At 38.6% G+C, this 17777-nt stretch overlaps 1 protein-coding gene across 1 annotated transcript in view; it reads right to left on the reverse strand.

Annotated features, from left to right (window-relative positions):
- EDIL3 (EGF like repeats and discoidin domains 3) overlaps nt 1-17777 on the reverse strand; it is a 411761-nt gene that overhangs the window by 169659 nt on the left and 224325 nt on the right. The window contains exon 5 of the mRNA XM_070412295.1: nt 6624-6737. Coding sequence (XP_070268396.1) covers nt 6624-6737 — 114 coding nt within the window. The remainder of the gene's footprint in view (nt 1-6623; nt 6738-17777) is intronic.

A 17777-nucleotide genomic window follows, 5' to 3' on the forward strand; every position in this document is an offset into this window, starting at 1 on the left:
AATATATGTTTGTGATTAATGCGAAGGAGAAAAACGACAGCAGAGAAGGGGTTGAGTGTGTGATTTGGGGTGTTGTGGTAAGGAAGTGGAGAGGTCAGGGAAAGCCTCATTGAAGAGGTGTCTGTTATGCAAGAACGGGAGGAAGTGTGGGAGTATTCATAGTGAATACTCTAGAAAAAGGGAATAGAAAAGGAAATGCTCTGGGCAAGAATGTGCCAGGTGAGTGCCTGAACCTGCTAGAGGCAGGAGCAGTGCATGAGAAAGTCAGAGTCCTAGTAGACGGGTCAGAGAGGTGAGTGAGAAGGGTGGAAGTCCAGCCGGTCCTGCCGGCCTTGGAACGGGACTGTAATTTTCACAGTCTGAGGTCAGGAGCCAGTAGAAGATTGTGAGCTGAGAGGTGATGCACTCTGACTGTTTCACAGGTTCCCTCTGAGAGCTGAGTTAGGAGCAGACTGTGGAAGGAGCACAGGCAGAAGGCGGGAAGGACTTCACTTAAGTAATATTGCCTCGTGGGAGCTTTTATGTTTGTAAAAAACTGTTTGTCCCCTCCTTTGCCTCACAATGTTCTACCCATAAGACAAATTCCTTATGGAGTGAGTGTGTGTGTGCATGCGTGGTGTGTGTGTGTGTGTGTGTGTGTGTGTGTGTGTGTGTGTGTTGGAGCTTCCAGGGAGCCTCATTGTTAGCTAGCAAGGAGCCCTGGCTTAAGAGCTCTCATTCCCCTCCCTCCTCTCTCCTTTGTCTTTTTCATATTCTGTCCAAAGTTGCCAGCTGGCCTCTGCTCCTCTTTAGAACTTCACCCTTTTGTGTTGATCGATATTGCCATGTGTTTCTGCCATTCATCTTCCAGTTTCCACTTGTGTAATGAAAGGGGGTAGAGATACATGGTGATAGGTAGAAGGAGAGAGATGCACGGTCAGCCCAGTGTTTTCTTCGCATATCTAGGGCTCTCATTAAACAGACATTTAAAATACTATTCTTATTTCCAGTTCATAACAGTACTAAAGTCTATTTTTTTAAAAAAAAAAATCAGAATATTTAGAAAAACAATAATAAAGGCACAACTACAATATATTAAACTACTTTTTTTGTGAGAAGGGTCTATTCACATTCTTGTTTTTTTCTGTTGTATTCAATTCTATTGAACGGAGAGAAATAATAAATTAAGGATAAGTATTATTTGCCTTCCATGGATATTGTAAATATTTCTGGTTTTTTGTTTACTATTTTATACAGATATTTCAGTGTTTAAGTCAATTGTATTGCTTTGCAATACCTGCCATTATTTATAATCTGATACCTGCCATTATTTATAATTTGGGGGGAGGGGTGCTGAGAATGATTTCACCTTTAAATATACCAGAACTTAATTAATCCATCAGTAGAAATAAGAAAGAAGTAGGTCAAGTAAAGCAAATATGAGTGCAGGATCCCACGGTTAGAGCCCACGGTTAGAGCCCACGGATAGACTAAAGGCAGTTTGGATTTGAACACAATGATAATAGCATTTCCATATGGGCAAGCTCTGACCCACCCAGTAGTTAGTCTCTATCTTTCTCCCTTCCCTCTTCCTCCTGAAATAGCAGCCTGAACAAATGGCTTCTCTACCATTATTGCAGGCAGAAGCCAACCCAATGGTGTCCTTATGGGACATGATACAAAGCCAAGAAAAATGTTTATCAATCTCACTAAAGAGCGGAAGCTGGCACATTGGTTATAATCTATGTCATGTCAACTCTGAAGATCCAACTCTCGGTCAGCTCAGAGCTGGCACTGCCTATAACCTGCAGGTGTTTCTATGTGCACTGTCATGAGTGAATGCTCTGAGTTTTCAGTTTGTAGAACTAAATCATCACAGTGGCAGAATGCACTTTCTTACCCTCAATTTTTAACACTCTATGAAGTCACAGAAAAAGGCAGAGCCATCTCCCAGGCAATACAAAGAGTGTAAGAATCCTAATTTATTATAATTCTTACAGGTGTGCTATAAGTGTTGTCTTTATTGGGGCACAGAGATGACAGAGGATGTGGGAGGATATCAGAGCATATGATGGGTTAAGGGGAGTACCTCACTATCACATTCATGTTCAAAGAGAAGTCTACATTTAAATATAAATATTACTAGAGGCCCGGTGCACAAAAATTTGTGCACTGGCGGGGGCGGGGGTGTCCCTCAGCCCTACTTGTGCCCTCTCACAGTCTGGGACCCCTCAGGAGATAACGACCTGCTGGCTTAGGCCTGCTCCCGGGTGGCAGAGGGCAGGCCCAATCCCTAGGTGCAGCCCCTGGTCAGGCTCAGAGCAGGGCCAATTGGGGAGTTGGGGCGCTGCCCCGTCATGCACAGAGCAGGGTGGATCGGGAGGTTGCGATGCCACCCCCAGTCACGCTCAGGGTAGGGCCTATTGGGGGGTCGGGGCGCCGCCCCCTGTCACACTCAAGGCAGGGTCGATGGGGAGGTTGTGGCGCCACCCGATGTCATGCACAGAGCAGGGCGGATCAGGGGGTTGGGGCGCTGCCCCCTGTCACGCTCAGAGCAGGGCCCATGAGGGGGTTGGGGCTCCTTACCCTGTCACACACAGAGCAGGGCCCATCAGGGGGTTGGGGAGCTCCCCCCTGTCATGCACAGAGCACGGCCCATCAGGGGGTTGAGGAGCTCCCCCCGTCACGCACAGAGTAGGACTGATAGGGGAGTTGGGGCACGGCCCCCTGTCACACACAGAACAGGGCCGATCAGGGGGTTGGGGCACTCCCCCGTGTCACACTCAGGGCAGGGCCGATGGGGAGGTTGTGGCCCCACCCGTCACACACAGAGCAGGGCCCATGGGAGGGTTGGGGCATCGCACCCTGTCACACACAGAGTAGGGCCGATCAGGGTTTTGGGGAACTCCCCCCTATCAGGCACAGAGCAGGGCCAATCAGGGGGTTGGGGTGCCTTCCTCTGTCATGAACAGAACAGGGTGGATAGGGAGGTTGTGGCCCCGCCCCCTGTCACACACAGAGCTGCAGGAAGATCAGGGGGTTTGTGCGCTGCCCCCTCTCAAGCTGCTCCAGGGGCCAGGAGGCCTCGCAGCTCCGCTGATCCCAGTGCTGGGAGGCTCCGCTGATCCCATTGCTGGGAGGCCTCGTGGCTCCGCTGATCCCAGGTTTGGGAGGCCTCGTGGCTCCGCTGATCCCGGGTTTGGGAGGCCTTGCAGCTCCGCTGATCCCGGTGCTGGGAGGCATATTACCCTTTTACTACATAGGATAGAGGCCTGGTGCACGGGTGGGGTCCGGCTGGTTTGCCCTGAAGAATGTCCTGGATCAGGGTGGGGGTCCTGCTTGGGTGCCTGGCCAGCCTGGGTGAGGGGATGATGGCTGTTTGCAGCTGGTCACACCCCCTTCAGTGTGGGGGTCTCCACTGGGGTGCCTGGCCAGTCTGGGTGAGGGGCTGAGGGCCTTTTTCAGGCTGGCGGGTGACTGAAGCTCCCAACTTCTCCTTTTGTTCTTTTTTTTTAATTCTGGGATTTATTTACCTTCTATGGCTGTCACTGGAGCTGAGAGCCGGCTTTAGCTCTAAGGCTCTGCTCCAGCTCTGAGACCTCGGCTGCTGAAAGCAGGTTTCTGAGCTTTGTTTACCTTCTGTATTTGAAACTTTGTTGCGAATCCAGCTCTGAGATCACGGCTGACTGAAAGCAGGTTTCTGGGTTTTGTTTAGCTTCTATATTTGCAACATTGTTTCTTAGAGAGCAAGCTCAGAGCTGGGCGGCGGCAGGTGGGGAACATTGGCTTCCTCCATCACTAGAGCAAGCAAGCCTCATGTTCACTTCAGTTGCCTGGCTGCCGGCCGCCATCTTGGCTGGCAGTTAATTTGCATATCTCGCTGATTAGCCAATAGGAAGGGTAGCGAAGTCATGGTTAATTACCATGTTTCTCTATTATTAGATAGAATATGAATATAAAATCAAGTCAAAGAAAATCAAGGAATTTCATTAAACACATTATCAAAAATTGATTGAAATACATTAGGCATAAACTGGAGGCACGTATCAAAGTCTATTTCAATACATCCTTCCATAATCAATCAGGTTCTTTCTTCTTTAAGGGTATTTTCAGATGTGGTGACCTCTGCAAAAGTCTCTGATGGGAGGACGGACAGGCTTTAGCTATTGGTTTCAATGTCTAGTTCACATCCAGGTCTCCTTTCATTTTCAACATGCAAGAAAGCAACTTGGTGTCTAGTTGTTCCCTGGTCAGTATGAAGGGAAAGGGGAGGAGGCAAGGCCATATAAATAACTCCAAGTCTTAGGTCTACATTCCCAGGACAGGAGGTTGTCTACAACCTCAGACACTACTTTAAGGTCACTCAAATAGCGAGGGTTTGACCACTTTGGAGAGGCACTACTTCCTAGGTAGGATTCTCATTACAAGTCACTTGAACAATTCTTCCAAAGGTCTCATCCTCTTCTTTCTCCCCTGCCAGGCTTCCTGTGGGACAGAGGTGGCCTTGCCAAGCCTGGACATTCTCTTATCCAGGCATAGTTTTAAGATCTGTCAAAGTTCCAGTACTACCTGAAAGCCCTTCATTCTGCCACCAGATCTCTGTTTTTGCTGCATGAAAGGCAAGTAGTCAACTACCATCTATTTTTGTTCTTCATCCTATTAATAAAGTGTTCCTTTTCAGAGCCCTTAGGGCAGTGGTCGGCAAACTCATTAGTCAACAGAGCCAAATATCAACAGTACAATGATTGAAATTTCTTTTGAGAGCCAAATTTTTTAAACTTAAAACTATATAGGTAGGTACATTGTTATTAACTTAATTAGGGTACTCCTAAGGCTTAGGAAGAGCCACACTCAAGGGGCCAAAGAGCCGCATGTGGCTCACGAGCCGCAGTTTGCCGACCACGGCCTTAGTGGGATGCTTTTTAGCACAACTTCCAGTGCTGTCTGAATAAAAGTAAAGAAGGGTGCACGAACTGTGCCTGGGGTAGGCCAAGGACCAGTTGAAATTAAATTCACCTAATGTCTGGCTAGTTACATGCTTAGTAGGAAGGTCACTAGGATAGTTGGCTATTTGTCTATGATCAACCTGCTTACTCAGACTGCCCTTTCTTTCCATCTGTCTGTGCCTGCAGCATCTTCATCAACTCATGCTCAATGTCTCTCTCCAATAATTTTTTTTAAAATATATTTTATTGATTTTTTACAGAGAGGAAGGGAGAGAGATAGAGAGTTAGAAACATCGATGAGAGAGAAACATCGATCAGCTGCCTCCTGCACATCTCCCACTGGGGATATGCCCACAACCCTGGTACATGCCCTTGACCGGAATCGAACCCGGGACCTTTCAGTCCGCAGGCTGACGCTCTATCCACTGAGCCAAACCGGTTTCGGCTCTCTCCAATAATTTTAAACTTAGAAAAATTTTTCCCAATCCAAGGTATTTCTTTGATATTCAGATTTTTAAAAAAAATTTTAGAACTAGGGTAATGAGCATCCCTAGATCATAATTTTGATTATATACATAACCCAATGAAACTCTTAAATAATTTTCCTTTTTTATTTTATAAATTACCATTGTCAAAGGGGAGGAAGAGAAGGAAAGAGAGAAATAAAATTGTTACTATGGCTAAAAAAGCAGCAGTATATATGAGTGTGTGGAGGGGTGTGTATAAGAGAGGAAGTGTAGTGTGCTTTTGTATTGATCTTGTTCAACTCTGTTTGAAGAGATATCTCAATTTACAGGAAAATATTCTGAACTTGGAATCACAAGACCTAATTCTAGATTCTTTCTAGTGCTGTTTCTGTCACTAACTGTGAGAGCTTGGGCAAACCACATAAACTTTGTGCCAGTTTCTGCATCTGAATTCCAATCTGCATTTGCCATCTGAATATATATAGTATTGTGATATCTAATAGTATAGACATCAAAGCAGTAGCACTATGAAGTGTGTGTGTGTGTATATATATATATATATATATATATCCAACAATTATTGAGCTGTATCATTATTGTTCTCATTAATAAATATTTGTGCCCGATTCTGGTCTCCTCCCATGAGACTATAACTCTGTTACTATCTTTTCTTGTATTTTGTTTGTTTGTTTGGGGGAATAAAGGGGTGCTTTGTGCTTCTTTGTTAACACTTCAGGTAAATTATTGTTCTAAGATTTGCTCTGTAATCTCAAGACTGGCTTAGGCTTCCAAGAAGAAAAATTGTGTGTAAAATTCCTATTAATATATTGTCCAACTCCACATGAATCTTCCTTTATCTCTACCTTTTATTTGTGATAGAGGCTATCTGGCCACAGTGTGCTGAATGTATTGTCTAAACCAAAGTAATAACTGTGGTGAAAATTTAGGTCATACACACACTCAAAAGCCAAAATAGTATCCATGAGAGAGATACACTTGGGGTTTGAGGATCTGTTGCCCTACTTTCAGACCACAAGGTGACCACTCCTGTGCCCATCAGGCACTGAGACGTATCCTGGAATTTTATAACATTTAAACAACAAATATTAAATATGCCACTTCAATAAATTATAAATTCTGGAAGTAAACTATATTGATGTCAGCTCAGATCCTATAACAAATGCAGGCTATGCAAATAAAACTTTGTATATACATATATATTAATACTTACTGTATTGACAATTTCTTCCCATGAATTCACCTGGGCACTCACAGGAATAGTTTGCAACAAGGTCTGTACATATTCCACCATTTTTGCAAGGCTCAGCTTCACATTCATTTATGTCTGAGGAAAACAGAAAAAAACATAAGAAGTAAAGGATTGGTGAAAAAAATGATTAGTTATGTGTAGTAATCATGAGTCAACAATACAAATGCTGCTTAAATTTATTAACAATCAAATTAAATCAAGTTCAAGTGGAATTGAGAATCTAAATGAAGGACCAACAGAACTAAACTACTCTTCAATAAAAAATATAAATAGGAATAGTGTAAGGAAATAGTCAGTGTATTCTTAGAATTAAATCAAACAAATTAACTCTGATAGAGGGATGAATTGGTATCACTTACAAGATCTAGAAACTTCCCCTACAGCAACAACTGCCAATTAACACTGTCTCATTTCATCTTAATTCATTAAAATTCTAACTGACAGAGATGTATTAGTTTCTAAATAGTTTGCCTTTGATGAATGCGATGAGAAGCAAATTAGAGTTAAAAGCTAAAGCTCATTAAATGCAAAGTATAATAAATGTAAATGATGATCACTTCCTAATCTCATTCAAGGGTTTCTAAAGTTAGGATAACTAAAGAGACTTACCCCTTGATATACCATTATTATACCTGATGTAAAATCATTGGAAATATAAAACACTTAAATTATACTAATTTCCATGCTAATTTTGGACAACAGAAATAATGAGTATGATTTTAAATGAAAAAGTAATAATGACTAATTCCGTCAAATATCAGTCACTAATATTTACCAATCATTCCTTCTAAGCACAGCACCACGCTGGGCTCCTTGGGAACCAGTGAAGTAGTCAAAGGACACATACTGCTTCCATTGCTTTCTCTTCCTGTCATCCACTCCAATGAACTCCCTCTCTGCCTTTCTTCCCACAGCTCTGTTTTTTTTCCCCCAACCTTCTTACTGACCTAAATGGTGTTACTTAGAAAGTGTCTATTCACTCGCCTTTCACCCTTTTACCTAGTCAGACTGCGAACTTTACAGATTCAGCTCCTGCTTTGCACTGTTCTTTGTACTTCTGCAAATGCCACATACTATCTGGTGACAACTATTGCCCAATAAATGTTTCCTGATAGTTCTAACAAAAGATTAGAAATAGTGGTGCAGACAATGTAAATGTGGTGTTTTTTGTTTTGTTTTTTTAAATTTCAGATGTGTTTTGTGCCTTCTGATACACTACAATGTATCAAAAGGTATTTGTGAAGTCCTGGGTCTTCATAGTACTTAAAGTAATATATACCATCATTAAATTACCCCCTCAAGACCAAACAAGGGCAAAATACTAGAAAAGTCTCTATTTGCACTTTGCTGTATTGTTTTCTTCTAAATAGTATTTCCTCCTGGAAGCAAAGTTGTCCACCTCTCATGACAAGTTTACTGTACAAATGTTGGTCTAAATTTCCTTAGGCAGGTGATGACTGACTCTGAAAAAGCATCCTTTTTGGTTTCTGGTTGACTGTTACAGCTTACGAGGAAAATCAATTCATGATTGTGTTCAGAAAGATTCAAAATAATTTAAGTATTTTATATAATCAAATAATAAAATAAAACCAGAATCTGATAGTCTCGAAAAATAGCTGTGTGCTATAGTAAAATACAATAGACTTCTAAATATTTAACACTAAAACTATCCAGAAATAAAGAAAGAAAGGAAAAAAGGAAGGAGTCATTTGTTTTCTTATCTGATATAATAGTTAGCTCTTTTTAGTCATATCAACATTTCACTTAGTCTTTATATTAAACTAATGCAAATTATTTTCATTAAATTTTGAAAGTGCACAAGAGTCTCTGTGCTATCTATTTATTTTTTTGCAAGCTCAGTGTAAAGATGATGTTTGGCAACTTTGGAACATGCCTGATATATCTTTGCTTGATCATATGTGCTAAAATTTGTTTTAGATGAGAATATGTTCATGGCTAAATTAAACTTTCATGTCTTAAAGAGTGCATTGACTTATTTTGTAAATTGCACATGTGATTCTTTTATATACTGATATAGGAGAAATTAAGTATTGATATCTGAAGATCACATAAAGGAAATATAACTTCATTTTGGACTTGAAAGTTTTACTTGGGATTAGTCAGGGCAGGATGAAGATGGTGGTGTATTTCTGAGCAGGAAACCAGGATGAGTCACCACTTTGAAGAGAAATGTTCATGATGTGACGCCGTGTTCAGGTACAGGAATAGCCCAGTCTGCCTGGAGCAGAGAATGGAAGAGGAGTGCTGGTGACCACATCTGAGGATGCAGACAGGGAGCAGATTATGAAGAACCTTGACTGCTAGCTGAAGGAGCTGCTTTTATCTTGTGGAACTGAAGACCTGGGAACAGATAGAGGGTACTCTTTGCACCCTTGTGCTTTAGAAAGACCTCGTTAAATCGTATGTGGCATGGGCTTAAGAAATGAGTAAAGGAAGGCAGGATGGAGACCTACACAAGACTTGATGTTAATAGAATATATATACATATCGTAATAGTAAAAGGCTAATATGCAAATGGTCATCACGCCCTGACACCCTAATGACCGAAGAGCAGGAGGCTGTGTGCAAGGCAGGTGCTGGTGGGCAGGGACTTGCAGCGTCAGTGGGTGGGGACTTGCGCCTGCCTGGGACGTGAGGCTGCCTCCCCGCCCAGCACCAGGCGGGGGGGACATGATTAGCAATATTAAAATATTTTCTCTAATTAATTCCCTTTTAATGTGCAGAATTTTGTGCACCAGGCCACTAGTGTGTGTGTGTGTGTGTGTGTGTGTGTGTGTGTGTGTGTGTATAATTTTCCCCAAAATTCAGCTGGTAGCTGAATTTTGAACATGAAATGTATTTTAATAAACACTGCCTTTATAATTATTCAAAGTGTGTGCATTTTGGGGGGAAAACCCCTATATATATATTTTTTAATATTCACTCAAGAGTATGTTGTTTTTCTCCCCATTATTTTTAGAGAGAGAGAAACAGAAAGAGAGAGAGAGATGTTGTCAGGGAGAAACATTGATCAGTTGCCTCCCATACGCCTGAAGCAGGGATCAAACCCGCAACCTAGGTATGTGCCTTGGCAGGGAATTGAACCCACAATCTTTTGGTATATGGGACAGTGCTCCAACCAACTGACCAGGGCACAAGATATATTTTAATTCTCAAGTAAGAGGTTCTAAGCATTTTCTCATTTTAAGATTGAGTTGAATCATAAGTAAAATAAAACCCAGCTTCTGGTACTTTGATATGTTAATAGAAGGAAGTTTTTACAATGCATGGCATGAGAACAATCAAGCGTTAAAACACATACATTAGGAATATGCAGGCACTCTTGCTCATAGTTTCCTTGCATCTTCCAAGACTTTACACAATACATTGTATTTACACATGTTAATATGAATCTAATCAATTTTTAAATCTTCTGCCTATTCTACAGGATAGATCTACAATGGCCAACAAAGGAAGTTATAATTAAGAACATCTGATTCTAAAAAAGCAAACAAATAAAAACAGTTACATATGTGAACATAGGCAAGATAAACTGGAACTGCATTACTGAAGTGAAAATGCTTTATAGTCATATTCAATTTGTGATAAAAAGGGGCCTTTTATTATTTGGGCATTTTTCAATTTTTCTTTAAATTTAAAGAACTACCTTAAATCTAAATTCATAAAAACATAAATGTCATATTAAGTGAGTTATGTTCTTTAATATAGTAGCAAGATAAGTAACACATTTCTACATATGTACATATTTGGTAACATACAGGCTCAGAGAACAGATGCAAATTACACAGAAGCAGTTATACATTAGTATAATATAGGGATTCTTTCAGTGGCAAAGGCTATTTGCACTGTGATTAACACTGCAAGCAATCTAAGTGGAAACAGATCTCAATTTGAATAAATCATGTTTAATTAAAGACTAGATATAAATGTTCACAGAACTTAATGTAATGAAATGAAAACTAAACATCTTTGTAATAAATCACATATATTTCTCTTTTTCACAGATTAAGGCCTTATCATTTCCAGAAAAAAGTTCACATCTAGCACAAATATACTGGACTATACTAGACTATTTTTACAACTAAGAAAAACTTGACACAGCAGTTCCCAAATAAAATAGAAATTTCCATATTTGGTCATATTTCTAGTTCATGTATTATAAAAATAGCTATCATTTTTTGAGGTCTTTGCTTCTATGATTGCCCAATGAAAATTGTTTTTTTAAAAAAACCTAACTGAAAATTGGACTTTATCAATATAACAGCTTAGTCCTGATTTCTCTCTATCAACACATAAAACATTACTGTTCACAGTCTAGCCTGAGACATAGTAACAAGCTAAATCTGGATTTCCAGATGTAAATGCATATACACCTTTTCTTTGAGAGTGGGGGAGAGGAGCAGGGAAGGAAGAAGAAAATAAGATAAAAAAAGACCAGAAGAGATGAGAGAGTAGACAGATGGTCACAACAGAATGAATTTTGTTGAACCAAAGAGGTACTCCAGGAGGATTTCCATGCCCTTTGCTCTGTTGTAAACTTGCTACACAGATTTGTTCACTTGTATATGTATAAGTTAGACTCTGTCTTTATCATTATGTCTCAGCCCATTTTCTTCAGATTTATAAAGGCGTGTTTATAGTCTACCCTCTTTGTCTTGAGTTTTGGCTAATGAATAATTAGTCAGATAGTATCCATTTCTTTTTTTGTGGTGAGGATATTTAAGATAGATGCTCCTAGAAACAGTCAGGTATATAATACAGTATTATTAGCTATAATCACCATAATGGACTTTAGATCCCCCAAACTCGCTAATCTGACAACTAGAATTTTGTACACTGACAAATATTTCCTCATTTCTCTACCCACCACTCTACTCTCTATTTCTCTGAGTTTGTCTTTTTAGATTCCACATATAAGTGAGACCATACTTTGTCTTTCTCGAACTTCACTTCACATAATGTCCCCAAAGTCTATCTAGGTTGTGACAAATGGCAGAATTTCCTTCTTTCTCATGGCTGAACAATATTTCTGTGTGTGTGTGTGTGTGTGTGTGTGTGTGTGTGTGTGTGGCATCTTCTTTACCCATTTATCTACTGATGGACAGTTGGTCATTCCATATCTTGTCTATGTAAAACAGTATGAACATTACCCCCAAACCAAAATAAAACTACTGTATGATCCAGCAATCCAACTTCTGGCTATATAGATTCAAATAAATTTAAAAAAGGATTTCATAAAGATATTGGCTTTGAATATTTTGAGCACTGACGAACATTAAGACCAGGACATCCAATCATTCTTGGGACAGAAATTCACCTAATCTTCTGGTTAATGGAGATAAAGACAACTCAATTCAAACATGAACCTATTTCCCTTTCATCCCCAAGTACATCTAGGCCCCAGGAGCATCAAGAAGGAACAACTGATTCTCGGGCTGAGCAACCTCGCTTTTATACATTAAACGGACACCATGATAAAGCCTTTTTTTTTCCTTTGCAAAGAAATAATTTCTCAACTTCCTGATTCCTTTCCCTTGGGCTATCTTTCCTCCCTGCAATATTGTTATTGGCTGTTAATTAGCCAGCAAGAGCTTTTTCAAGAGCCTGCTATATTTGATCTTTAACAACACATCTTCCCTGGGCTCCCCATTAGCTATTAAATATTCTCCAGACCTCCTGTGAGTGATTGCCTTTTAAAATTTGACCTTTTAGTTTTGTTCTTATCTAAAGCCTATTGTTTTTCAATTTCTCTCTTAAGGCTGAACAAATTATGATGAATTTCTAGGAATTTTTTCACCCACTTAGATACTGAATTTAATTATGTCATATGCAGAATTATCTACGGGGTTTCCCAGTCATTTCTGGGACCAGTTCAGTATATTTTTAATATTGTGTGCTTGAACTCCCTTTGGACCTGGCATTCTGCTATATTACTAGTAATTCACTTTAAAGTAGCAAATTAAACTCTGCATTCTTTAATCAGAACATATCACACACAAACTTTTTATAATAATTTACTGATAACTTTCATTTACCAAGAATAACAGCATCAAAAACCAAACAAATCCAAGAGGTATCTATCTATCACAACTTTCTAACAGAGATTATACTCTCTTCCAATGTCTATCCTATAATCCTAACATGTAATATCTCAATTTAGATGCAAAAATCTTTTGAGACAAAGAATTGAGACAGAGTCCAATTCTCTAGGATGTTTCTATGTAAAATTACTCTTATAAGACCTTTTTTGCCTTAACCAGATATTTGGCTAGTAGGACAAGATAGCTTTTCCGAGGTATGTATAAAGCTAAAACCAGGGGAGATATAAGAGTTGGGGAGGAGGTAATCAGATAGTGCTTTAACTCAAATATTTATGGCCTTAACATTTTATAAGTAGAAGCTATATGAAGAACATACAATAGAAGCCAAAAAGAACTGATGTCTCTGGTGAAAATTTTCATTAAAAAAGACATTACTTCAAGAGCATGCAGTATAGTAGCTGCAATAAGTATTTGTCCATTAGTAAGAAAGAACTGGGGATATTAGAGACCTGTGGAATCATTAACTGTAAAAGTACAGTGAATCCCTTGATTGGGGCAGGTATACCAGACTACTTTTAAAGGGATGCTATTAAGGAAAACGGAATTAAAACAAAGCTCCTTTTAAAAGTTAGAACTTTAAAACCATACCAATGACTGATAGAAAAAAAATGATTCTCTTGAAATATGGTGTTGAAATAGAGCTCTATGGATACCCTGAACTATCAGAAAGGTAAACAAATGAGTCCTAAAACAAATTCAGTCTGAAATATTGCTGGAGGAAAAAATGACAAAACTAAAGCTTCCCTACTTCCAGGCACATCATGGGAAGGCAATAATGCTGAGAAAAATAGAAGGCAGCAGGAAAAGAGGAAGACCAAATATGAGATGTATTAACTCTATAAAAGAACCCATAAGCATGAGTTTTCAGGAGCTGAGTAGGCTGTTGAGGACAGGAAATTATGGACATCACTCACTGGTAGGGTTGCTAGGAGATGGAGCTGATTCAATGGCACATAACAACAATGCAAAGAACCCACACCAGAGCTTCTGATTCAAATGGACTTGGATGGAATGAAGGCAGTGCTATTGTTTATATCGCAGTCCAGGTGATTCTAAGTATAACCAGGGCTGATAAACACTGAGTAGAACCTCTGTGTATAAATCCTATCTTCCATCCATCCATCCATCCATCCTTAGTTTATGTGCTAGGTGCTAAGAATGTAAAGATTAATATGTCATGGTCCTTTACTTTTCTCAATGCTCTTGCAGTAAATGGACAAGGAAATAATCAGGTACAATGCAAAGTGAAAAAAAGCTCTACTAGGAGAATGAATGCACAGTTTCTCAAAGGAACTCAGTTATCAATAACTAAGTCAGTCTAGCAGGCTAGAGAATATTGAGTTTTAGAGGAGGAGTCTTGCAGGCTAGGGGAAATGCTTCTAAGTTACCTGGAGTTACAAATCATTTATAAGGTTATTTTTCTGAATTAATATACATCTCATTATTCTGCAGTTCTGAGAGTGAGACATATGTTTTCTGGTTTCCTACTTTTACTATGGTATGCTATCATTTTATATTTTTGCATAATTATTCATAATACTTTATCCAAAATTAACCATTCTATTCTTTTAACTGCATATTAAATTAGTTCATTTGCACATCTCTCTATTTTTAGTGGCCAATATTAACAATCAACTACTTTGAATTTTTTCTGTATTGAGTCATCAGACCCAAAACTAAGTGAGATGAGATTCACATTCACATGGGAAGAATAGCTGTGATACATGTAGTTGCCATCTTACTCACTCACTCACTCATTAAAATTTTGATGAGCTTATTCTATGAAGTAGGCTCCAAACTATATGATTGGATAGGTTAGTAAATAGGGCTAGGTCCTGTTCTGAGAAATCTCACTTTCTATAATTCTATTCAGGAAAGAGATAATTGTGATAAAATATAGTGAAGTATGTCCTAAATACCACTATGCACAAGAGGCACTGTGATCATAGAAGAGGCAGTGCCTCGCCTAGAGGTGATGTGGAAGATTACTTACTTACAGAAGGTGATATTCCATTGGTGCTTAAAGGATTAGCAGGAGTCTTGTAGAGGTGTTAAAAGTAGGAAGGGACATAAAACAACACAATGTTTCCAGAGAAACCTGAGCACTTTTAAATGTCTGGATACTCACAGGGATTATGTGTATAGAACTACTAGGAATGGTGGTTACTAGGAAGTCTGGAACTGGATTTTTATGGCCTTACAAACCAAGTTAAGGAGTGTGAACTTTAGTATTTGGGTACTGGGGAGTGAATAGAGAATTCAAGAAGTGTGAAGGGGAGCATAGAATTGAATAGATTTGATTTTCAGAAAGTTCATTCACATACTCTAGAATTTCATTACTAGTAACATTTTGGGAAAAACAATTCAAAACATCACAAGAAAAAATTATGTTGAGTTCATAATACTCAAATCACATAATATTATGACTATAGTCATGTATCTTCAAGCATTTAGCTTAGTTTGAAATGCATACGGATTTCCTAATATTTAGGGTTGGCATATTTAGCAAATAAAAGTGTATGATGCCTATGCAATATTTTGCTCATCTTAATACAAAAATAGTTTATCTGAATTCAGATTTACTTGGAAATCCTGTACTTTATCTGGGAATCCCAATTGAATTGTCAACTAGAATCTGCTTTCTCCATATTTTCTTTCTTGCCTTTTATATATGCACTTTAATTTTCAGCATATGGTCATGTATTTCATTTTTTATTTTCAGCAGATCCCAAGGAAAATTACCTGCAGTGAAAATCATTATTGGCAAAGGAGTTCTCCTCAGGCTTTTGCTCAAACTAAAATTCATTGCTTGCATTCTGCAAATTGGTGCATAATCTTTAGAGTTTACTTCTATGCAAGTTTCAATATACAAGTATGAACAAACAACACCTTGGGATGACAACATAACAACGATTAGCACAATTACCCACTTGAACATTATTTAATATGTGCCAAACATTGTTCTAAATGTTTTATATATAACATTATACCCTCTGAGCTAGTTACTGTTATCATAACTGTTTTACAGATGAGGGAATTGAAAATTTACAAAACTTGCCAAGAGTCACGAAGGTGGTAAAAATGAGATTAAAACTTGGATAATTTTTCTCAAGAAGCTATTCACCAGTACACTAAACTACCATTATGGGAGATTAATACTCCCAATTCACCTTCCCTTTATACTTGCCTTTAAGGTGCCACTCAATGTGCTGGGGACAATAGCTAGGGGATAATATATGGTCCTTGATCTCAGAACACTCATAATGCTCTACAAATACTAACATTGCTGCTCTGGGACAGACTAGTTCTAAAATCTTAGTTTATAATACTTTTTGCCTTTATTCCACTTAGTATTTCTTCTCAAAAACTTACGTGGTTTAGCTTAATGAGCATCTGTTCTTTTATTCCTGAAATCTACAACGGCTTATTATTTAGAAATAGATTTCTTTGGCTCTTACATTTTGCTGTACATGCCTTCTTACTGTACATTCAGATGAAAGGGACACATTTGTTTTTTTTATAGAAGGCATAAATATATTTTATATCTGTACAATTGAAATTTTTCTTTTTCAGGGGTAACAATTCACATTATTCTAAAATCTTTATATGAAAGATAGCATACAAACAAAAAAGGTACACCAAACAATGCAGTAAAGTGAATTATCTTTAAAAGACAAACTTTGTAACAACCACCAAGTTCAAACACAAAATCACTGCCAGCACTCCAACAGCCTTCACATGACCCATCCATAAACAACATCCCTTCCGGCCTCACCAGGGTAACAATCTCCTGCTCACAATTGTAATCACAGCCTCACTCTTCGAACAGTTTAGTAGTGTCATTATTTAAATACACATTGTTAAACATTATTGTTTATTCTCTCATGTTTGAACTCTGTAGCAAAAAAATAAAAAAAATAAACCACAGTCATATCAATTGATGCAGAAAAAACATTTGACAAAATCCAACACCAATTTTTGATAAAAACTCTCAGCAAGATGGGAATAGAAGGATCAGACCTCAGCATAATAAAAGCCATATATGACAAACCCACAGCTAACATCAATGGGCAAAAACTAAAACCATTTCCCTTAAGAACAGGAACAAGACAGGGATGCCCACTCTCACCACTCCTGTTCGACATAGTACTGGAAGTATTAGCCATTGCGAATAGACAAGAAGAAGAAATAAAAGGCATCCAAATTGGAAAAGAAGAAGTAAAACTGTCCTCATTCGCAGATGACATGATATTGTACATAAAAAATGCTAAAGACTCCATAAAAAAACTACTAGACTTAATACATGAATTTGGCAATGTAGCAGGATACAAAATTAACGCCAAGAAATCTATGGCATTTCTATACACCAATAGTGAACATACAGAAAGAGAGACTAAAAAAGCTATCCCATTTACCATCACACCAAAAAAATTAAGATACCTAGGAATAAACCTAACTAAAGAGGTAAAAGAACTCTGCTCAGAAAACTACAGGACGTTGAAAAAAGAGATAGAGGAAAACATAAACAGGTGGAAGAACATACCATATTCATGGACTGGTAGAATCAACATCATTAAAATGTCCATACTACCCAAAGCAATCTATAAATTCAACGCACTTCCCATTAAAATACCAATGGCATATTTCACAGACCTAAAACGAACTCTCTAAAAATTCATCTGGAATAAAGACCCTGAATAGCTGTAGTGATCCTGAGAAAGAAGAACAAAGTAGGTGGGATCTCAATACCAGATATCAAGCTGTATTACAAAGCCACTGTTCTCAAAACTGCCTGGTATTGGCACAAAAACAGACATATAGATCAATGGAATAGAATAGAGAGCCCAGAAATCGACCCGAACCAATATGCTCAATTAATATTTGACAAAGGAGGCGAGAACATACAATGGAGTCAAGACAGTCTCTTTAATAAATGGTGTTGGGAAAATTGGACAGATACATGCAAAAAAAAGAGAAACTAGACCACCAACTT

The sequence above is a fragment of the Myotis yumanensis genome, unplaced genomic scaffold (genome assembly GCF_028538775.1).
Source record: "Myotis yumanensis isolate MYYU_CA2020_CCGP unplaced genomic scaffold, mMyoYum1.0.hap1 SCAF_4, whole genome shotgun sequence".
NCBI lineage: Eukaryota > Metazoa > Chordata > Mammalia > Chiroptera > Vespertilionidae > Myotis > Myotis yumanensis.